General features: G+C 48.3%; 5 protein-coding genes across 5 annotated transcripts; 3 read left to right on the forward strand and 2 right to left on the reverse strand.

The window, feature by feature from the left end:
- Positions 1-828: 828 nt before the first annotated feature.
- Positions 829-2,165, forward strand: N7511_000638 (glycoside hydrolase family 43 protein; the record flags this gene model as incomplete). Its single annotated transcript, XM_057123063.1, has 2 exons — positions 829-1,413; positions 1,479-2,165. The coding sequence occupies 2 exons, from the start codon at positions 829-831 to the stop codon at positions 2,163-2,165; spliced, it is 1,272 nt and encodes a 423-aa protein (XP_056988796.1).
- A 515-nt stretch (positions 2,166-2,680) lies between these two features.
- Positions 2,681-4,267, forward strand: N7511_000639 (homoserine O-acetyltransferase family protein; the record flags this gene model as incomplete). The annotated part of the gene is made up of 1 exon (XM_057123064.1): positions 2,681-4,267. The coding sequence occupies one exon, from the start codon at positions 2,681-2,683 to the stop codon at positions 4,265-4,267; it is 1,587 nt and encodes a 528-aa protein (XP_056988797.1).
- A 1,815-nt stretch (positions 4,268-6,082) lies between these two features.
- Positions 6,083-6,348, forward strand: N7511_000640 (uncharacterized protein; the record flags this gene model as incomplete). The annotated part of the gene is made up of 2 exons (XM_057123065.1): positions 6,083-6,164; positions 6,221-6,348. 2 exons carry the CDS (start codon positions 6,083-6,085, stop codon positions 6,346-6,348), a joined length of 210 nt encoding a protein of 69 aa, XP_056988798.1.
- Positions 6,349-6,951: 603 nt separating this feature from the next.
- Positions 6,952-7,248, reverse strand: N7511_000641 (uncharacterized protein; the record flags this gene model as incomplete). The annotated part of the gene is made up of 1 exon (XM_057123066.1): positions 6,952-7,248. The coding sequence occupies one exon, from the start codon at positions 7,246-7,248 to the stop codon at positions 6,952-6,954; it is 297 nt and encodes a 98-aa protein (XP_056988799.1).
- A 1,982-nt stretch (positions 7,249-9,230) lies between these two features.
- N7511_000642 (nonribosomal peptide synthase) lies at positions 9,231-23,741 on the reverse strand (the record flags this gene model as incomplete). Its single annotated transcript, XM_057123067.1, has 1 exon — positions 9,231-23,741. One exon carries the CDS (start codon positions 23,739-23,741, stop codon positions 9,231-9,233), a length of 14,511 nt encoding a protein of 4,836 aa, XP_056988800.1.
- Positions 23,742-23,821: the final 80 nt, after the last annotated feature.

Raw genomic sequence — 23,821 nt, forward strand, 5'->3', positions numbered from 1 at the left:
GTCAGACGGCTGACTTGAAAATTTCCTCTCGTTGGTTAGTCTGGGCTTGGCCGTAGCAATAGCTTCCATGGCTTCGATACCCAGTCATGGGAATAATTGTGCTGCCTGACTATACTGATCAGGTCCGCCATACTGTACTACATCCCGGGCTACCTGGGTAGGGCAAATTGGACTTGACGATGTGAACGTGATTACCCCACATTTTGGTGAGACCTTTGCCGTGTGGAAGATCAGTTGTGGAAGTTCACAGTAAAGTTCACAGTAGACTCCAAGAAGATCTAGACGCTGATACGGAGAAGAAAGGCGACATTGTGGATCAACAGGAGACAAAGTCTAGACTAAACCAAAGATGGAAAGTGATAACCGACTCGTTGACTATCTAACACCGCTGATTGGTTGGATTTATACCTGTTAACACCCGCAAAAGCTTGTCGCCCGGTATTTCCTTTGTTTTCTTACCACAAAGAGGGGGTTAGTCGAGTAATTTATATGGTTGCCACTGCAATTGGGTTGAGCTGCTCGCTTTTACTTACAGGGTCTGTTCGGCCAGGGTCTACTTCGGCTACACCGCGGCTTATTTGCTGTCGCCTCATTGAGGCGCTAGATTCCCCTTCCACTATAAAGAAGCCATGGGCTCGAAAATGTTTGATCTTTGTTTTAGCTTTCAATCTTTGCACGTCATTCATCGAACGCCATGGAGTGACACCTGCACTTACCCTTTTCGACTCAGCTCACCGCCGCCCAACCATAGGATCAGCATTTGGAACCACATTCCCTTTCATCTGCTAATCTCTATTTGACCTCGCTTTTAATTGGGAGACTTTCAAGATGGGGATCAAGAGCACAATTCTACCCGTAGTGACCGAGAAGTCTCTCGCACCCTCCATCCAGTCATTGCCAAGGAGTGAAACTTCCGGCCACATCAGCCAGCCGTCATTGGGTGCTAAGGCGGTGATCATTATCGAGGACGAGCCAAAAAGGCGTTTCTTTGCACGACCATGGGGGCCACGTCAGAAAGCTGCCGCTGGGGTACTTGGCTTCGTATGGATCGCCCTGATTGCTTTGACGATCGCTCTTCCGATTTACTTCACCAAGATTTACGGGTTTGCGAAGGACACCGATTGGTACTGGAAGATTCCCCAACCAAATGAGGACTCGAGTTATCACAGCGAGGCAAACCGACCTGTGTTTGCTCTCAACAATTTCCCGGACCCAGGACTTATTGAGTACAATGGGACATGGTTTGCTTACGGAACGAATCCCAAGAAAAAGAACCCTGATAGCATTCATGTACCTGTTGCTACTTCCACCAACTTTGTCAATTGGACTCTACATGAAGGGTATGATGCACTACCCACTCTTGGTGGCTGGGAGAAGAAGGTCAATCACTGGGCCCCCGATGTGATCCAGCGTGTAAGTGCAATTAGGAATTACTTTGCCCCAAAAGAGAGTGCATATAATTAACACACGAAATCTAGGATGACGGCAAGTTTGTGATGTACTACTCCGGAGAGGCGAAGAACTGGGGTAGCTTCCACTGCGTTGGCGTTGCAGTATCGAACGGCACAAATCCACTTGGACCGTACATCCCTGAGGACAAGCCATTGGCATGTCCCCACGACCTGGGTGGTGCGATTGACCCGTCGCCATTTAGAGATGTTGATGGCACTCTCTATGTTGTTTACAAAGGCGACGGAAACAGCATTGGCCACGGTGGAAATTGCAACAACGGGAAAAAGCCAATCGTGTCCGTACCCATCCTCTTGCAAGAGTTGAAGAGTGACGGCATTACTACGGTTGGAAGTCCAAAGAAGATCCTTGACATCGACGATACCGACGGACCTCTTGTTGAGGCTCCAGATCTCATGCGCACCGAGGATGGTGTCTACTACCTTTTCTTCTCTTCTCATTGCTATACATCATTGGGCTACAATGTGAAGTACGCTCACTCGACTTCCATCAAGGGCCCCTATAAGAGAGCTGATCGGCCTCTGCTGCAGACTGCAGACTGGGATCTTCTGGGGCCCGGTGGTGCGACTGTTTCCGCCGACGGAAAGAAGATCGTCTTCCATGCTAATTGTGGCTCTCACCGCTGCATGTACGCTGGTGCCATCGAGATTAAAGCCAACAACACAGTTGTTATGACAAGTCTCCTGGGAAACTAGTCGTCCAAGTCTGTGAACTCCACATTCAGTTCCCGGTGAGCTGCATAGAGGCTGGATGATCCCGATCGCCCATTTGGTACGCCAAATTCACTGAAGACGATATGTCTGTTTTGTGGCATTTTTTTATTTTGCATTTGAAATGGCGTTCTAGCACTACTGTATTGGTTTCGTTTTCTTGATTTGATTGGAGTTGCTATATGATACCCGGGCGGTTTGCCGGACTCAGTATGGAATTGGCGTTATACACAAGATCTTATGTGATGTGTGAACGTGTGAATCAATACTATCTCTTCTATTCTCCAGAGTTCTCAACACTCCTTTAGTAAGCTGATTCTGTATGTACCCGTGGACTTCGACATCGGAGCTCTGTATACTTCTCCGCCAATCACCGCCCACACAGATGACGCCACTGATCAGCGCCTGAGGCATCCATATAAGTTCTCCGCTACATGAATGACTCCAGACTTGTACAGCTCCCATCTACAACTCCTACCTCTCCTAACATTCAGGTCATCATGCGCTCAATTCAGGGCGCAGCTCGTGTGGCCTCGCGCACACTCCGAGCCTCGCCATTGCGACAAGGCCAGCCCAACATCAATCCCGCGGGACCGCATCGGACTTTATCGGCGCAATGGATCGTAGCTCGACCATTGCACACAGTGCCACCACGAAAGGCAGCATCTGCCTCGGCAGAGTCAACAGGAAAGGACTCTTCCAATCCAGCAATGTCTTTCCCCTGCCTAGACGCCCAAGAAGCCAGGTCCGCACAGCTTTCCGCGCGGTCGCTCGAGTCCGGCCCCGAGCCCTCATACACAACCGGTCAACACGAATCCTTCCATTGCGAACAACCACTACTCCTCGACTGGGGTGGTGTCCTTCCAGAGTTTGACGTCGCGTACGAATCATGGGGCGAACTAAACAGCGACAAAAGCAATGCCATCCTCCTCCACACCGGCCTGTCAGCCTCAAGTCACGCCCACAGCACAGCTTCCAACCCCAAACCTGGATGGTGGGAGAAGTTCATCGGCCCAGGCCTGCCTCTAGACACCGACAAATACCACATAATCTGCACCAACGTCCTGGGAGGCTGCTACGGCAGCACAGGCCCATCATCGGTGGACCCCTCCGACGGCAAGCGCTACGCAACCCGCTTCCCGATCCTAACACTAGACGACATGGTGCGCGCCCAATTCCGGCTCCTTGATGGGCTTGGTATCAAAAAGCTAGCCGCCTCCGTCGGCTCCTCTATGGGCGGCATGCAGAGTCTCGCTGCAGGTGTTCTCTTCCCAGACCGCGTCGGCAAAATTGTCAGCATCAGCGGCTGCGCCCGCAGCCACCCATACAGCATTGCCATGCGGCACACGCAACGCCAGGTCCTGATGATGGACCCGAACTGGGCGCGCGGATTCTACTATGACGCTATCCCGCCGCACTCAGGTATGAAGCTTGCACGCGAAATCGCTACTGTCACGTATCGCAGTGGACCGGAGTGGGAGATGCGATTTGGTCGCCGTCGTGCGGATCCTAGCAAACAGCCTGCGCTGTGTCCTGATTTCCTCATTGAGACTTATCTCGACCACGCTGGTGAGAAGTTCTGCCTGGAGTATGATCCAAATAGTTTGCTTTATGTTTCTAAGGCTATGGATCTGTTTGATCTCGGTCACGCGCACCAGTCAGAGACTTTGCGCCGTCGTGCCGAGTCCGAGGATCGCATTAAGAACGGCGGGATCGAGCCCTGTGTTGCGGATGCCTCGTGCAGTCTTACTCTCCCTGACAAGCCATATGAAGAGCAGCCTAGCTCGACTTCCTCTGTGCCGCCTCTCGATCAGTCCCTCTCGTCTGACCAAGTTGATGGCCCGCCGCGCGATCTTGTCGCTGGACTGACACCTCTTAAGGATCACCCTGTTCTTGTCATGGGTGTCGCCAGTGACATCCTTTTCCCTGCTTGGCAGCAGCTTGAAATTGCGGAGACACTCCGCGCTGGCGGAAACAAGAATGTTGAGCATATCGAGCTTGGAGATGATCTTTCCTTGTTCGGTCATGACACCTTCTTGTTGGATCTGAAGAACATCGGTGGTGCCCTTGGCAAGTTCTTGCGCTAGGTGCAGATAATGGACTGGAGACAAAGTTTGGTGGTGATTTGTGTATAGGTGGTTGATTCTGTATATTCGTGAAGCGTGTGACTTGACATTCGTGCATTAGCAGGCGTTCATATGTCCGAAATGAAATACCTCTTCTCTATTCATTCGAGTTCTCTACCAAGGGTTAGACACACGTCCGTCTACATCTATATGTAAAGTATTGTTTTGTAGAGAATATCATAAACTAAAAATGAAACAGCAAAGCAAAAATGGAACTCGAAATCAAGGAATACAGAAAGCCGGCCCTCAGAAATGCTCTCAGTGATCAGCATTGGCGTCCAGCAGTACAGTGGCCACCAGCCCACCCGAAAGCAGCTGGCACGTCATGTACATCGGATGCATACAGTATTGGCTTATGTTCGTTTATCGACGAACTCATCATAGGGCACCACAAGCAAAAGTAAACTAATCTAAAACACTGCCGACCAAATTCCACACGGCAGTCGAAGCTTAATGAAGTGGCTTTGACAGTCTGACACAACCCCAGAAGATAGTGCCGGCGACCACAAGTCGTGGAAGATCCCACGGGATAGCCGGAGCTCACGAGTCGGTGGGTAAGCGATTGATAGAAAAGCTAGGAAAGGAGGAAAGAAGAATAGTAAAGCAAGGGAAGGGAGTATTAGCAAGTCAGCCATGTGAGCTGGCAAGTGAGGTAAAATACAGCCATATGTCGAGTCATAGCCGCCTTAGAAAAACCGAGTGTAGATTGCAAAGGAACGCCTTCCTTGCTTTGAGTGAATGACTTACCAGTTCGGTTCATAATACCACAGACAATTTCCCATCTCAAGCCATAGTCGTCTTCCATTACCTCTTCTAGTCAGTCAGAAGACCTGTCGTCTCATCAGAGCTGAGGACTGCTTGGACTACCATGAGTGCATGTCCTAGCGCATCAATCAATGATACCACAATCGGCGTCCAATCCATGTCAGAATGGCCTTCCTCTCATCTCTTTGACTTTGAGCATAGTGATTGAGAATGGCGGCTCCGGAATTTGTATGCCATCTCATGAAAGCTAAGCATTGTTATTTTCGAGGATGGACAATGTGTGTAAACACTGATTTCTGACGACCCGCTCGAACTTGACATTTGAGCTACGCGGTATGCAATGCTAATCATAGTTTTCAATGCCAGAATTGCCAATGGCTTGATGTTCTGAATAGCTTGGTGAGTGTTATAAAGGGGAATATGAAATGGTCCCTGGATTGAGAGGTCATTTTAAAGCCTTGGGATGAACTGTTTTTCCGGGGCCCCAATCTGGTGCCAAGACAGTGTCTTCTATTTTCCAACAGTGAAATATACAAACTTCAGCTATTTTGAATGAATTTAGATTGGTTTTTTTTTCTACTTTTTGAGAAGTGAATGCATTAAGACACGTTTCATTTATTGAGCGGCGAAGTCCTTACACAAACCTTAAAGCATTGCCTTATCCATGGTCCTCACAAGTATGCACGAACACCCTGGGCCACTCCGTTGTACAAAAGCCTACAAAGCTTATGCAAATCATACACCAATGCTTAGCTTCTTTATCAAGTTTTTGAGAACAGCTAGTCCCCATGTGCATTGCGTAGCTTTGAAGTCATAGAGGACTATGCATGACGGCATTGGATGAATAAATACCTGTTACAATTACATAGTCATGATGTATCAAAAACGCCTCAATTGATACAATAGATAGATATCTAACCTTAAAAAGGGCCTTAAGGTCTGCTAGATTTATTCATGTTCCCCATACAACATTTACAAATTTCCAAAACATTCAAGACAGTCCTATCAAAAATGCCTCGCGATGCAGTAGAAGATGATCAGGAGTTTGAGGATCCTATCCAAGCCGAGTATGCTGATACAGATGAGACGCTTGGTGAGTTTTCACGCACTGTCACGCTCAAATTGGGTTGGGACTGACATGTACTGCAGCCCAGGACGAAGGGGATGCAATGAATCAGTCCAACGTCATAGGGGATAGACTCCGTCATGCACAACCTGTCGCTTCAACTAAGTACCACGAACTGGATGAGGATGACCTTCCAAATGAGGCTCAGTGATATTTAAAGGCAGATACCTGTCTTGCTGAATGTGCTTTGTGAATTATCGATTGGAAAATATTTTTCGTGACACTTAGAACGCTAATGAACCGTTACACCATTATGAATATGTACTTATTGTAGGCAATATAAATTATGTTTGGAGGTAATCTTGGACTCAATGGCTTCTTCTGTAGGCAATCTCTCGACGAGGAGCTAATTCCACATTGTTTGAGCTGACCCCCAAGTTGACCACGATGGTAGAGAACATACCCGATGAGAATTGTGGTTGTGAAAATACCTTCGTCTTCGCTAAGCCACATATATATACGCCGCTTGACTATGTAGGGGGAGTGGTTTCTCGCATTGACATTCGCACTGATACCACTTTTGTTCTGTTAGTATGGAATTTGACCGCGATGTGGGACAACAGTCTGTCAATATTTGCAAATTAGGTATAGATCGCAATTAATTTACATATGTGCAACTTGATACAATGAAAATACCAGCTAAACTTTTCTCGTCACTCGTCACCACAGAAGAATACATATAACGCCAGTCCCAATCACAATCCATAAGAGCATGCACTGCATCCTCTTGTGAAGTGCACCAGACTTTTTAATTTTAAGCCTTTACCATGTATCCATAAATAGTATTGGAAGCGTTGATATCTCCAACTCCCATCACAGTCCGATAGACTTGAGAGCACTTTCCTTGCGTATTGAACAACTGAAGAGTTCGGCCTCCGTTGGATCCAGTCCAGCTGATTTGAGCACCCCGGGGAATGACAATGGGGGTGCAGCCCTTAGGTCCAGTTCCTTTTATTGGTGGTTGTCTGTTTATTTGAAGTTCCCATTCCAATGCCGAGGAGGTGCTCACAAACAGAGCGAGGAAAGAAGTCATGAGGACGGAGAGCTTCATGGTTGGCTATATATTTGGTCAGTGCTCTTAATCACTGTTTTCACGAATAATAGAGAAGTCCTGCGTACTGTGATGATAAAATTTGTCAGATAATTGAGTGTGAAGTTGAAAGGTCGTTTCGCGAGAGGACTCGTATATTATATCGCTTCCAAGTTGTGTCTCTTCCATGATGTCATTATAATACGACCTGCATAAGAATTGTCCTTATAATCCGCGTCATTATCCTTTTGGAGCTCTAGAGTCTCTGATGACCATGGAATGCAATATCATGTGATCCAATACGATGGTGTTCGCGGAGTTGAACCAATCACTCCCGAGAGTCTAATGATCAGCCTGTGGCGAACATGTTTGTCACCTGCCGTTTACCATTTAGGGGATACCTCTTATAATATCTAAGTATTCGTAACATTATTTTCCAATTCAACTGTCATGGTTGAAGCATCTTGGCAGGAACGTCTCTCATATGTTAGAACCAAGTCCAAAGAAATATATTAGGTTCTAAGTCCATCAATTCAGGTCTAAGGAGCAGGTCCAGTCGTCATGGAACTATGAATATATTGTAGTTGATATAATTGCAACTGTAGTCTAGGTGACGGTAAAATTGCCGCCTCGGGAAATGATCGGCTCTTAGAGCATCTGCTAAGTTAGTCACGGTGCCGCCCTGAGCTGCTCACCAGCGACCCTAAGCAGCTCACTGAGCAACCTGATCGCTTACCCCGAGGCTCAGCCTAGTCGGTCTATTCAATCCCGTCCTGCCTCTATATCTATTCGATTACTCCGATAATAACCGCCCTACTGCCTACTAGTTCCTAGGAGCGTAAGCTAGAAAGTGACGTGTCCTCGCTATCAATATTATACAAAACAAGATTCAACAAAAGAACAAGAACATGAAGAAACACATAAAGAGAACTTAAAACAAGAAAAAAGAAACGCAACTGAAGTTACAAACACAATTATAACATAGCATAAAAACTCCAACACAAGTTGGAACAGAAAAACAATACATACAAACACCATACATGAGAATTCTATGAAGACTTTAAAACAAGTAAACATACAAAAAGGAACATGACAACAAAAAATATGGAAGATCAATGAATTCCAAAGAAGAGCAAAGAACTACAGAAAAACATGGAAGAATTACGAACACAGAAACATGCATGATAACCGAATGTAGGAGAACTGTATACAGTCCGAGGAAACCTCAAAATATAACAATAAGAATATAACCCTAGGATTCCTACGGATATAGTAAATAAGCCGAATATATCAAAAAAGAAGAATAAAGAGATTTAACTCAAATTAAGTAAGATTACCTAGTAAAAGATAATCATCAATTCAATCATCTATTTCTCTGATTTACCTACCTTCAGTCTTAATCTCTCGTAGATTCCATATCAAAAGACTGCATCTTAAACCCGGTTCTTAAGTCAGGAAGGATTCCTTGGGATCCATAGTACCCAGCCGAGCCTTGCTCGAAGTGCTAACATTGATTACAATAGTGTTAGCTTTACAAAGAAAGAACGCCTATCTTAGCAGCTTCGGTCTAAGTGCTTAGGCTATTTGTTACATACCCCGGATATGAGATAGATTAATTGGCTCACGGTATTTCATCTGTAAGTTGCGGTCCTATGGTGATTGGCGTCTGGTATATCCATGCAATTAGACCGTAGAAGGCCCGTTGGGCAACAGTCTGGCAGAGAGATATATCGTTGACGTTAGAAGGAAGTATTCGGCAAATATACCCAGGGATATTTTAATATAGTGACGACCCGTTAGTAGTACAAAAGACTGTGTCTCATATAGTAGGCTATCGGCTTCACAACTTTGCGGTATATCATCAACATATGCAGGATCTAGAAAGAGAGAGGAAAATCTAGCGAGGAGAACCAAATCTCGCAAAGGGACTCAAAATACTCTGTAAACAAGTCTTTGATAGGCATCATCTTCGCTCTTTGACAGAATATCTAGAAACACCTCATCTAAGTTGTACCATGAGCCCCCCCCTTGGAATGTCCATGTAGCAGCGTGCAAAGTCTGTCTAGAAAGTCGCTCAGCATATCAACCCGGTGCGCTCCACCCGTCGCAGTGATATGCAGTGACTCGCCCGACGGCCTGGCCATGATCTCCACCTCTCCCGTATCATAGCCTACCGGAAGCTCACAGAAGTCGAGCCGGCTTTGGCTTCTGTTCAAGGTCATAGTAGGTCGATCATCGACTGCGAGATAGTGGACCATGAAGCCGAATTGCGTCATACGCGGGTCTACAGCATCACCAAGCCCTGTCGTCTGGTATGGCAGTCCTCTGGCATACTGTTCTTGCACTACCTGCTGCGCAAGCTTGAAAGATATATCACCCTGATCGAAGGCGACTCTCACAGGCACGAAATTGACACACGGTCCTACGACTTCTTGCAAATCGTGTTCGAGGACAGAGCGACCGGTAATGAGCCGACCGAAAACGATGTCCGACGTCGCTGTCACTTCTGCAATCACGCATGCACATGCGGCTGTGAACACCGTGGCCGGTGTTACATCACATTGCGTCACGGAGAAGCCTATCTCCACAGTGCAAGATGCCCTAGGAATAGCTTCGACCTGTGCAAAGTCTAGTGGCCCTTGAGATGCAGGGACCGGTGTCATCGGCACATCTTGTAAGAGCGACTGCCAGAAATTATCCGAGCTTACCGTGCTCATCATGTTTCGGTCGATGAAGTCAGTGAATCGCGGCGAGTCGGGTAGAACTTTTCCTTGGAAGGCAAAAGAAATATACTGTAGGAGAAACTGGAGACTCATGCCGTCGTACTGAGCATGTGAAAGCCGCAAGACTAATCTTCTCTCACCTTCTGAAGTGGCGATGATAAAAAACTTTGTGAAGCAAGCACCAAGTATCGCAGGCTGCTTAAAGTCTTGCAAGCACACATGTCTGGTGAAGTGATTGATATCGCCATCGTGCTCCTCGATGATGTAGCTGAGCTGTTGCTCTGGCGGCACCTTCTGCAAATATCGATCTTGATCCCAGATGAAGACTGTGCGGAGGATGTCAAATTGATCCCACAAAGCCTTGCACATGTTGACAATTTGTGATGTGGGTGTGTGAGGAGGAAGGTCTAACGAAATGTAATTCCACCACTGTTTATCTTCCCGTAATGCGGCTTCGATACACCTTGTTTGGAATGAAGTGACCGGCCTTCCGAGAATATTCTTCGCCTGTTCACTACGAGAAACTGCTTGCGTACCCCGAAGATCAAGTCCTGCATCTTCATTACGCCCGACGATAGCTCTATCCGAGACGGATTTTTCCACGACTGTTGCCAAGTCGTAGAGTCGCGGATGAGTGAAGACATCCTGGATTGTAAAGTGTAGGTCTCTAATGCTTGCTTCTCGAACCAGACGCATTGCGATGATAGAGTCGCCCCCGAGCTGGAAGAAACTGTCCTCTGATCCAATTGAGTCGAGAGCGACTTGTAAGACAGAGGCCCATATCTGTTGCAATTGGCGTTCTAGCTGAGTGGAAGGCCTCTGCCGCTCCTGTCGTCTTGCACCTAGCGCAAGTAATTGCTCAAGTGTCATAGTTTGACCGTGTCTCCGCAGCTCGGTCCGGTTACGCTTGCCTGTGATTGTGGCCGGCATAACGGGCATTGGAACGTAGAAGTTCGGTATCATATACAGCGGAAGATCTTCTCCAAGTTTCGATTCAATTCCCGTTGTCATACGCTGTACGGTAGCAATGAGATCCAATTCAGAAATCGTAGCTGCACTTGAAGGACAGATGAAGGCGACGAGAATAGAATTGTTGCTTCCGCTCGGACATAGAACATCAACCACGACTTCCACGTCGCCCTTTATGGTGAGGTGCTTCTGGAGATTATTTTCGATGTCTGCGAGTTCAACTCGCTGACCACGAATCTTGACCTGAGTATCTCGGCGGCCGATGAATCTTAGACTGCCATCCCAATCGTAACAGACCAGATCTCCGGTCTTGTATACTCGTCCAGTGCGGCCTTTCTGCTTATCCCCGCGCTGTAGCAGCCATGGAGGGTCTTCGATGAAGGAACCGGCGGATTTAGCGGGATCTGAAAGGTAGCCGGAACCGACGATTGGTCCTTCTATCACAAGCTCGCCAACAGCACCGATTGCGCACAGATCTGGGCTACCATCTGCGCGGAGGATCCATGTGTTGACACCGATACCTTTGCCGATCTGAGGCTCACCCACACCCGTTATCTTGAGATCTTGAATTGTGCTTACAGGTGTGCATTCAGCCGGGCCATAGGTATTCAACATGACTCGGCGGTCAGCCCATTGTTGTATATCAGCCTGTGAGACAGGTTCGCCAATAAGGCTCATTTTCTGAAGTCCAGGAACAGCTGCAGGGTTAATAGTCCGAGCCACTGTTGGTGTTAAGTGAGCATAAGTGGCTCGCAGATCTTGTATCGATTGGGCGATATTTCCTCTTCGATCAGCTTCACTTGGGATACACAAGCACGCTCCCGCTGTAAGCGTCTGGAGAAGGTTGGACCATGCAACGTCGAATGCATACGAAACAAAGTCGTAGACCATGGAAGTAGAAACGATGCCGAGACGGTGCTGTTGATGTTGGATCGCACTGCTGAAGTTTTGATGTGTGACAAGCGCTCCTTTGGGAAGACCCGTGCTACCAGAAGTGAATACGACGTACAACAGATCAGAAGGCTGAACTGCAGGTAGTGCGCAACTCAAATCTGTAAGCTGAGATAACTGATCCCTATCAACAGTCACTACTGTTGCATCGGCAAGTCGGCTAGCTAGCTGCTCATTTGTAATCGACGATACTATCACCAAAGGCTGGACCTGCCGAGTGATTGCTAGAAGTCGATTTTCAGGTAGAGTTGTATCCAATACCACAGATGCGCCTCCTGCTTTCATGACTGCAACCTGTGCCACTGGAGTCCAGACTGACTTCTCAAAGCAAAGGGGAACGATTATACCTCGACCTACGCCAAGACTGCATAGCCGATGGGCGAGACGAGTTGACAGGAGATCGAGCTCAACATAGGTCATACTGCCGTTCCAAGCGTTTATAGCCACTGTGGTCGAATCAACGGTTTTGACAGTCTTTCCGATCAAGTCATGCACACAGGCAGCTGCTGTTTCAGGCACGCTTGCATTCCACTGCCAAATTTCTTGTCGATCGTCTGGACTTGTGATACTGATGTCACCTAGCTTGACGTCGGGCACTGTTTTGCATAGTAAGCGGATAATGTGCCCCAATTGTCGATGAATACGTCGCAATTGCACTTCATTAATAACGTTAGTGTCGGCGACAAGACTCAAGGTCAGATCGTCTTTTCCGAGGTCACAGCAGATTTGAAGGGCATAATTGCTGAACGCAGCGTTGATGTCGTCGGAATTGGCCACTTTCTCGTCCCCTAGAGAATGTTGGAATAATTCTCTAGACCTCTTTGTATCGTCTGCCAAAGTCCTTGGTTGGATCAACAGCAGCGTCTGGAATTGACAGGCTCTCTCGGTATCGCTGCTGATACGACGAAGGTTTTGCAGACCAATTTGCTCGAACACCATTGAATCCACGGCCTGCTCCTGGACTCCTCGGAGTAAGCTTCCAAGCGGCATTTGTTTGTTGAGAACAATGCGGACTGGAATGGTTGCAATCGTGGGGCCAACCATTTGCTCGATACCCTGGACGGCTTGACGACCCATGACGGTGACGCCGAACAATGCCTCGTCTACCCCAGTGTACTCAGCAGTCAGAATCGACCATGCTGCTTTAACTATCGTTGATGGGGTAATGTCGCCCTTGGGCCAATCTATATTGGAGATTACGTTTGTGAAGCTCTTGTCCGCCTGTGGCTCGTATGCTGGAACGGGTAGTGATGGAAACGAAGGCGCTTCGATCCCCGAAAGTAGCTCACCCCAAAACAATTCACATCGCGAAGTATTGAGATCAGTTAGGTGTTTCACAAAGATTTGAAACGGTGGCGACTCTCCATGTTTTTCGCCTCGGTATGCTTTTTCCAATCGACTCATCACAAGAGACCGAGACCATCCATCGTAAAGTGCATGATGCACTGTCCAAATGAAGAAGCGGCGTTTGGTTTCTTTTTCGATGATCAAATTTTGCAAATTCAAAGGTAGGCCAAGTCCCATCATTATTTTTGGCATTTTTGATTCAAAGTGGTCGAGGCTGTCATTTTCGGCCCATTGCTCAGCAACTCTGGAGATAACCTGAACAAGACCTTGACCAGGTAAATCGATAATGCGGGTTCTGAGGATGGGGGTGGCCTGAAGCACCTCGGTCCACGCTTGACGGAACTGATCCAAGTCAACTGAGGTCTGTAGCTCCAAGGTATAGCAAGCAGTAAAAGCACCGGCACGTCTTGCTGTGATTGCCAATAGGCCTTCTTGCATCGGTGTACATGGGAAGACATCCTCAATATGTCCAGGTTCCATCTTGCAGAGTACTGCTGCCTGGGCTCGAACACTTTCCTCGTTCATACCAGGTGATAACAAAGAAAATGGTAGGATTTCGGGATTGGTAGCCACAACTTTGCCTCCAGTCGTAGCTAAATCCTCCAATCTTGGGTGCTTGAAGATGTCGGAGACTGTCAGTGACAGACCGTACTCTCGCGCTATACTAGCCAGACTCATGGCGCTAACAGAATCTCCGCCGACTTGGAAGAAGCTGTCATCCGATCCAATGTTCTCAGCATTGATGTTGAGGACTTGTGACCATAGTTGTTGAATGAGGACTTCTGCTTTGCTCACTGGTTGTCGTTTGACACTTGGCTCGGGATTAAGGGCAGAGAGCTGCTCAAGGGTATAGAGTTCACCTATCCTGCGCAAAGAGCTCCGATCGATTTTTCCAGTCACCGTAGTAGCAATGTGAGCAAGTGGAATATAGAAATTTGGAACCATGTATGCAGGTAGTGAACTCGCCAGCTGCTGCACCAGCCCAGGGACGACCTGGCCTGCCACAGAGCGTAGCTCATCCTGAGAAAGATCTTCTGCTGAGTGAACTTGAAGGAAAGCAACAAGTATTGGAGTTTTGCTCTCTTTCGGGATCAATACGTCCACGAAGCCAGAAATTTCAACTTGCTGTGATGGGTTTGGTTGTGCATTCCTTATAAGAATTCCGCGCATGTGACTCTCGATGTCGTGAAGCTCGACTCGCTGCCCACGAATCTTTACTTGCGAGTCTTTCCGGCCAACAAATACTATGTTTCCGTCTGAGGTATAGCGAACAAGGTCGCCAGTCTTGTAGACGAAATTCTTGGAAGCATGTCGGGCAACCTGTTTCAGCCACGGTGGGTTGGAAACAAATACTTTGGAAGTACTGACCGCTTCTGAAAGATAACCTCCGCCCACAATTGGCCCGTCAATGACAAGTTCACCGACGGCTCCGATAGGTGCAAGATCGTGTGAAGAGTCTTGCGGTCGAACAATCCACAGGTTGGCACCGAAGCCCTTGCCTATCACCAATGGCCCTTCACTCTCGCTTCCGATTTCGGCGCAGCTACTCAGCGGTGTGCATTCAGTAGGTCCGTAGAGATTCAGAACTTTGATTCCAAATGGCGTCCACTGATCTTTATCAGATGTGAGCATTGCCTCTCCAACCAGGCCCACATATTTCAGGTCCGGCACCTGAGATGGATTCAGCATTCGCGCTACTGTGGGTGTAAGATGCACATAGTTTGCCTGCAAAGCTTGCATCGACTCTGCGAGTCGGTCCCGACGATCTGTCTCGCTTGGAACACACAGACAGGCACCAGCTGCCAGGGCGAATAGAATATGCAACCAAATGCCATCCCAGGCATATGAAACGAATTCATAGATCCGAGAGTTTTCTGTGATGCAAAGCGCTTCCTGCTGATACGTAATCGCGCTGCTGAACTGACTGTGGGAGACCACGACTCCCTTTGGCCGTCCGGTACTGCCTGAAGTGAACGCGATATATAACGCATCGTCAGGTGTTACAGCTGGGAGTTGGTAATTTTGTGAAGGGCTTGGTAATTGTGCCAGGCGGCGATCGTCTACCAAGACTACCCTTTCGCGAGTGAGGAAGCTTGCAAGTACCTCACAACCTGGTGACGAAATGATGAGCTTGGGATTGACTTGCTCAACAATGGATCGTAACCTATTTTCAGGAAGGCTTGAGTCCAATGTGACACCGGTGCCACCAGCCTTGATAACCGCAATCATAGATATTGACATCCATTTCGACTTTTCGAACAGTATAGGAACTGTTACTCCTGGTTTGACCCCGAGGGAAACCAAATTGTAAGACAATTTAGTCGATAGCGTTTCAAATTCGGCATACGTGAAGTCCCCATCCCAGGCACAAACGGCTGTTGCAGATGGTTTCCGAAGTGAGGTCGTTTTAAGAAGCTCCAAGACGCACTGCTTCGCTGGTTTCCAGAGATTCGAGTTCCAGGTTCCAATCTCAGCGCGATCTTGGGCACTAACAGTCTCAATATCAATGATTTTAGATACGCCCTGTCCGACTGAACATATCTGTCGTAGAATATGTTCGAACTGGAAAGCCATTCGACGCAGTTGAGCTTTCTCGATAATCGTAGAGTCGGCAATAAACTCTGCGTTTAGACCGTCATTCGTGAGATCGCAGACGACTTGAAGAGCATAAGTGTTGAAGGCAGTGTTGGTGGTGTCTTTGTTGAGAGCGACATCGGCATGTATGGAGTGCTCAAACAGCTGGCGCGATGGGTCATCAGAAGATGACCCAGGCTGAACTACCAAAAGAGTTTGGAATTGACAAGCCCGTTCAGTGTCGTCGCTTATTCGTCGAAGGCGCTTGAGGCCAATCTGCTCGAACGGCATAATATCGATCCCTTGTTTTTGAATGTCGTGAAGGAGTTCGTCGATACTCTGCTCCACGCCTAGCTTTATGCGGATTGGAACAGTTGTGATCGTCGGCCCTGTTACACGGTCGATCGAGTCAACAGGAGCTTGTCGACCAATGACCGTAGCACCAAATAAAACCTCGCTAGTGGAGCTATATTCTCCCATGAGGATAGCCAATGTTGCGCGTAGGATTGTTGAAGCGGTGATGTTGCTTTCTCTGGGCCAATTTACACCAGTAATAGTGTGGGCAAAATTTGTGTCCGCACGTAACTGATGTGTGGTCGATGCCACTACCGGCCATGATGGTGCTTCTAAGCCTTGGAACATGCCTTCCCAGAAGGCATTCGTTGCAGCTCCATCGCTTTGCTGAAGATATGATATGAAGCTTTGGAAAGGCGGAGATGGTGTGAGAACTTGACCATTGTAGGCCTGAGCAAGGTCTTCCATCAAAAGTGGTATCGACCAACCGTCGTAAAGCGCGTGGTGAATGGTCCAGACAAAATACTTGAGGCCTGACTCTTCGTCTTCTACAAGATCGTTTTGCATGAGTGAAGTCCCCAGTCCAATATTTCTTCCATTTTTCGTCATCTCAATTTCTTCCAAGGTCTGAGAATTCCCCCAACGAATGGACTCTTTGAGAACAACTTGTACGAGTCCATGGTGAGAAAGCTCAATGATCCTTGTCCTTAATATTGGATTATTGTCGTAAACAGATTCCCAGGCTCTCTTGAAGCGAGAAACTTCAGTGGAAGACCGCAACTCCAGGGTGAAACGCGCAGTAAAGTCACCAGCACGCTTTGCGGTCTGAGCTAGTAGAGCTTCTTGTAGCGGTGTGCAAGGGAAAACATCCTCTACGTGCGACACTGACACACCACACAAAATAGCCGCATGCTTCGATAACTCTGCAATATCCTCTTCGGTCGTAAGTAGCGAAAATGGTTTGATTTCGCGGGTGGAATCTCCTTGAATCAATGTCTTGGCTGAGAGAGCCAACTCATGCAAGATTGGTTTTGTGAATATGTCGGCCACTGTCAATGCCAGCCCTTGTTCTTTCGCGACAGTGACAAGTCGCATCGCCGAGATTGAATCCCCACCAATTTTGAGAAAACTGTCATTGGCACCAATCCGGCTCGGTTCAATTTTCAGTACAGAAGCCCAAAGTTTCTGTAGTAGGCACTCGACATTCGTAGTGGGCGGCTGTCGCTCGCGGCCTGGAGACCCGTAGGAATTGAGTTCTTCCAAAGTCATTGAAGCGCCCAAATTGCGCAGTCGTCGGCGATCTAACTTTCCTGTCGCTGTTTTTGGAATCTCATCTAGAGGAATGAATGCACTCGGTATCATATACGTAGGCAGTCTGTTCTCCAGTGCCGCAATCCACGCAGTCCTATTGTCCTTCATGGTGTCAGAATCCTTAACAGCACGAGAAAAAGTTGCAGTGTTCAAAAAAGCAACGAGGAGCTTTTTTCCCTCTGCGTTAGGCGTAATTACTTCCGATGCGAGCTGTACATCGTTGCCTGTGCCAATGACCTGGTAAAGATTCTGTTCGACGTCTGCGAGCTCGAAGCGCTGTCCATTGAGCTTGACTTGAGCATCTTTTCGTGCTACAAAATTGAGCGTTCCATCCTCGTTGTATCTCAAGAGATCACCAGTCTTGTACAAGCGGCGTTGAAAGCTTTCAGGATCGGTCTCATTTCGTACAAGCCAACTCGGAGCATCTATGAAAACCCTCTCGGATGTCTCCTTGTTGCCGATGTAGCCTTCTCCAACCAAGGGTCCTTCGATCAGAGCCTCGCCTGTTGCACCCACCGCTGAAAGTTTGTTGTGATCCTGAGGATCAACCAGCCATACGTTCACGCCTGCGCCACGGCCAAGGCTAGGCGCGAGACTAGAATTCGGATCACAAGAAGCTGTTGTGATTGGCGGCACACATTCTGCAGGTCCATAAACGCTAATGATGTTGTCAACTCGGCCTTTCCACCGTGATACATCTGCAGCAGTCACCGGTTCTCCGCCCATGACTAGATGCTTCAGCCCTGGAACATGTTCCGGGTCAATCAGTCGAGCAGATGAGGGAGTAATGGCGATTGAATTGGCTCGGAGCCTCTCGAATGAACCTGTCAAGTCGTTCAAACGATCGTCCTCGGATGGCACACATAAACAACCTCCAGCCGCGAAAGTCCGAAGTACGTCATGCCAGAAGACGTCAAAACTGTGGGAGACAAAGTTGTAAGTTCTTGAATTAGCTGAATAGCCTAGCGCTTCTTTCTGGTGCCGGATAGCGCTGCTGAAGCCTCTGTGTGTCATCACTGCCCCCTTGGGAGTACCTGTACTTCCGGAGGTGAAAACGACATATATCGCATCTGATGGTTTTACTGTAGGCAGGGCATCGATTTCCAGCATTGATGAAAGCGGCTCCATGAGAGATGCGTCGACAGTCACAACTGGTGCAGATGTAAGCTTACCAGCAAGTTCAATCTGTCTTGCTGAGGCCAGAATGAGCTGAGGAGAGACCTGAGAGACTATGGCTTGCAACCGCTGTTCTGGCAAATTACAATCCAAAGCAACAGAGGCTCCGCCAGCTTTCATCACACCCATCATAGCTACAGGCGTCCACTTCGACTTTTCGAAACATAAAGGTACAAACTTCCCCCCTTGACCTCCAATTCCTCGATCAACTAATTTGTGAGCGAGTCTTGTAGACAGGAAATCAAGCTCGTTGTACGTCAGTTCGCCATCCCAAGCACACACAGCAGTGGCTTCGGGCTGTCGACAGATCGAACGAGAGATCAACTCGTGCATGCAAGTTGAATCGCTCTCGGGCATAGTTGAGTTCCATTCCCAGATTGATTTTAAGTCCTGGGGGCTTAAGAGATCAAGATCTGCGAGTCGCTTTGTGTTATTCTCTGGCATGCACAATTGACGAATGGCTTGCTCAAAAGTATAGCAGAATCTCTGCGCTTTGTCCGATGACATTATTTCAGAGTCAAACGACACATGGTAAAGCAGCCCATCCTCGGCCAGTGTGCATTCTATCATCAGTGCGTAAGTACTGAATGTTGCAGCTTCGTTGACTGGTTTTCCAACACGTCCTTCTTTTCCAGAAAGCTCAAATAGTGCATCTTCAACATTACTTTGACTCTTTGGTTGTACAACAAGCAGTGTTTGGAACTGGCATGCTTGTTCAGCGTTACCTCCAAGTAGTCGTATCCGCTGTAGACCAAATTGTTCAATTGCAGTTAATTGAATTGCTTGTTCTTGGACTCGCTGCAAAAATTCGGATATGGTTTCTTCTTGTTTCAAAGTGACGCGGACTGGAACCGTGGCTATCGTCGGCCCAACAACTTCTTCAATAGCAACCATATTGATCTGACGGCCCATAGAGCTGGATCCAAATAATGCCTCGCTCAGGCCTGTATACTGCATTATTGCAACTGATAAGGCTGCACGTAATGCTGTAGAAGCTGTAATCCCCATTTGTGGCCATTGCACTTTTGAGATGGTATGCATTACCGTGCTGTTACTTTCAGGTTGAAAGGTTGTCGAAGATATTGACGGGAAAGGCGGTGCACCCAGTCCATCGAAGAACTCTATCCACGTGCGTTCTGCTGAAGCCTGCACCATGTCCATGCTTACTCGCTTGACAAAGTTCTGGAACGGGATGATCGGAGACAACGCTTCGTCTCGATAAAGCTGCTGTGCTCGTCGAATCATTAAATCCATGGACCATCCGTCATACAGAGAGTGGTGTATTGTCCAAACAAAGAAAGTCCGCTGTAGTTTGTGATCTCTGATCAATTCGTAACGCACGAGTGGCAATCCAAGGCCGGCAGCGATGGGCTGCTCCCTTTCGAGATATTCATCGAGATCGGATTCTTTGGTTTCCCAAATGACTCCCTCATCAAGAACGACTTGCACGAGGCCATGATCCGCTATATCTACAATGCGCGTCCGTAAAATCGGGGTGGCGGCTGCCATTTGGGACCACGCGTTGCGAAACCGACCGATATCGATTGAATCCTTCAAGGGCAGCACAAATCGCGGCATGTAGTCACCTTTCCGGCGAGTACTTAGCGCCATCAGTCCTTCCTGCAAAGGTGTGCACGGGAAAGCATCTTGTATGAGATCATGTGGAACGCCACATGCAGCAGCAGCTTGGCTACGCATATGTGCGATGTCTGTTCCTGGCCGTAGAATTGAGAAGGGAGTTATAGACTCTGGCAGAACTGATGCACTTGTCGGAATCTCAATGGCTAGAGTTGCAAGGCCAGCAAGAGTGGGCTTTTGGAATATGTCCGAAACCTTGATTGACAGGCCTTCACGCCGCGCAGCTGTGACTAGCCTTACGGCAAGGATCGAGTCACCACCAATCCTCAGGAAATTGTCGTCTAGACCAAGCTTTTCAGCGCTTGTCTGGAGGGTAGATGCCCAGGCCGCTTGCAGACGAAGCTCAGTCGGGGTCGTCGGCGCTCTCCGTCCACCTTCCTTGTAAGTATTGCCGAGGGAGGTAAGCTCTTCCAGTGTCATAGAAGACCCAATTGCCTGCAACTTCCTCCGGTCTGTCTTACCAGTAGCGCTCATTGGCATACGTTGTAGAAAAACCCATGCTCCAGGGATCATGTAGGATGGAACACGCTCCTGCAGTGTTTCTGTGGCTTGGGATACACAAGCACCAAGCGTGGACTCGCCAGCGTTGTTATCAGTCATGGATGTGCTGAAGAACGCTGTCAAAATCTTGTTATCGCTACCTTTTGGTAAGATCAGCGCGCAAACTACACTGAGTTCACCCTTCTGGAAGGCGAGTGCATTCCGAGCATGATGTTCGATTTCAGCAAGCTCTACACGCTGCCCTCGCACCTTCAACTGTGCATCCTTTCTCTTGACGTAAATCAATGAACCGTTTGGATTATAGCGCACCAGATCACCAGTCTTATAAAGGCGCCCAGACCTGCCAGAATGACCTGGTCCACCACTCAATAGCCAGGCGGGATTCTTGATGTAGGCAGCTGCCGTCTTCTCACGCTCGCCAAGGTACCCAGCACCCACCAGTGGTCCTTCAAGCCATAATTCACCCAGAGCACCGATGATTGCTAGCTTGTTGGGGTTCTCGGGCTGCGTTACCCATGAGTTCAGCCCAGTTCCCCAACCAATTTCATTTGCTAGCTTGGATGCCTCTGAGATGTAATCGTATGCATGGCTCTTGGGTGTACACTCGGCAGGCCCATAAGCGTTGACGGCCTCCTGTAAATGGCTCCAGCGGATAACATCCTCAACAAGGACTTCTTCACCCCCAAACGTAAGGTGTCTAAGCGAAGGCACTTCACTCGGTTCAATCAACCGCGTTATTGATGGAGTGAGATCCGCATATGTCACGCTGTAGCGACGTATTGATGCCGCAATATCGTCGCGACGCTCCGCCTCGCTCGGCACACAGAGGCAAGCTCCCACGGCTAATGTGAGTAATGCATTAAGCCACGAAACATCGAATGCATACGAAACATAATCAAAGACTCTATCCTTGCGCTGCATGCCGAGAGGTCTGCGTTGATGAAAGATGGCAGAACTAAAATTAGAATGCGTGATCATAGCACCTTTTGGCGTCCCGGTACTTCCAGACGTAAAGACTATGTAGACCCTGTCTGATGGGTCAACAGTAGGCAAACGGGTTTTCGAATGTGTACTCCTGGGCAGTGAAAAGAAAGCTTGGGGTATAATCACATTCGTGTGATCTCCTGCCATTCGTTCCGCCATTGCTTTGTTAGCAACCGACGATAAAAGAACCTTTCCTGAGACCTGACCAGCAATGCGCTGTAAGTGGGCTTCTGGCTGAGTGGTGTCCATAGTCACACAAGTGCCGCCTGCTTTCATTACTCCTTGAATTGAAACGGACGTCCACATTGATTTTTCGAAGCATAATGGCACTATGGTACCTCTCTCAACACCCTGACTGACTAGGTAATGAGCCAAGTCGGTAGAGATTCGGTCAAGCTCACCATATGTAAGTTGACCATCCCAAGCACATATAGCTGGGGCATCAGGTTGGGTTTGGGCTGTTTGTGATATCAAGTCATGTACACAGTCGTTGGCTTTTCGAGGAACTGTCTCATTCCAGGTCCAAATGCGCCCCAAATCGCTCGGACCTATCCAATCAATGTCCGATAGTTGTACGTCAGAATTTCTTGGGTCGCAAAGTTGCCGGAGAACATGCTCGAGCTGACGTTGGAGCGAGCTCGCTTCATCGCTCCCGACTATGCGGGAGTCAAACGTGAACATGCAGTCCAGACCGCATTCTAGCAATTTGAATTGAACCTTCAATGCAAAAGTGCTAAAGAGAGGCCCATTCTGGGCATTGTCAGAGGCAGAGACGTTCTCTAGAGAGCTTGGGTCGAATGGTCCATCTTTTGGATTCAGATACTCTTCCTGAAGATTAACGTCAACAAGAGTCTGAAAATTGCAAGCTCTCTCGGCATCAATGCTGATCTTGCGGATTCTTTGCAGCCCATATTGCTCAACTGTGGCTAACTCTGCTGCAGACCGTTGTAGTTTGCATACGAATTCCGTGACAGTCATTTTCTCGGCGAGCTCTACCCTCAACGGCATAGTTGCCATGGTAGGACCAGTCATACTCTCTATGCCAGCCACCTGGGCTTGTCGTCCAAATGTAGTGACTCCAAAGACTGCTTCATCTGCAGCTGCGTGCTGGCCCATGAGAACGGCCCATGCCGCCCAGACCATCGGCATCGTCTGGGTTCCGCCTTCGCGCGACCACGGGAGATCTTTGATCACATGAGACAGTGTTTGGTCTGCCTTGGGGCGATATTTGTTGTCCGGAAGCGGAGGGTAGATTGGCGCCTCGTTACCATCCAGGTGCTGTTTCCATATCCTTTCCGCAGATGAGACCTCTATCTTTTTCATATGCTTCACGAAATTCTGAAATGGAGCTGAAGCTGCCGGTTGCTTGCCCAAGTGAACATCGTTCACCCTTTTAACAAGCAGTGGCACGGACGTGAAATCGTATAGCGCATGGTGCATTGTCCAGACGAAAAAGCGGTTTTTGCGTTTGTGATCGTTGATAAGCGCGAATCGAGCCAGAGGAGTCCCTGTCCCTGTGGTTCGCTGACTATCATGATACAGATATCCATCGAGATCGTCACCTGCCGTCCATTCAAATGGCTCGTCTATGATGGTCTGTACCAAGCCTTCGCCGGTGAGATCAACTATGCGTGTTCTCAAAATAGGCGTCGTCGCATAAACATGGTTCCAAGTGGCTTGTAGAGTAACATCATCGACGTCTGGGCGCAGCTGTAGGTTGTACTGTGCGACATAGTAGCCTGGTAGATGCGCACTCAAAGCGAGTAGACCCTCCTGAAGCGGCGTACAGGGAAAGGCGTCTTCGATCTGTGAGGATTGTACACCACAGGCGACTGCTATCTTCTGGCGTATTTCGGCAATGCTGAAGTTATTGATGTTGTCTAGCAAGGAAAACAGATCTGGGCCATGCTGTATTTCAGTCCATGTTCGTCGCTCATCATTGTCCAAAAAGCTCGAGGCATTAGCCTTTCCCTGTTCATTCTCCGCGACATGAGAAGATTGTCGCTCACCGTGACTGTTTTCACATCTGTTGTCATCGATATTCATTATTGCTGTAGAGCTCTCCATCGTTTCAGACGTGTTCAATCTGGTACGGGGTACAAGGGCCAGAGGACTGTTGGGACTGC

Source organism: Penicillium nucicola (assembly GCF_028828085.1).
Source record: "Penicillium nucicola strain IBT 29836 chromosome Unknown utg000001l, whole genome shotgun sequence".
NCBI lineage: Eukaryota > Fungi > Ascomycota > Eurotiomycetes > Eurotiales > Aspergillaceae > Penicillium > Penicillium nucicola.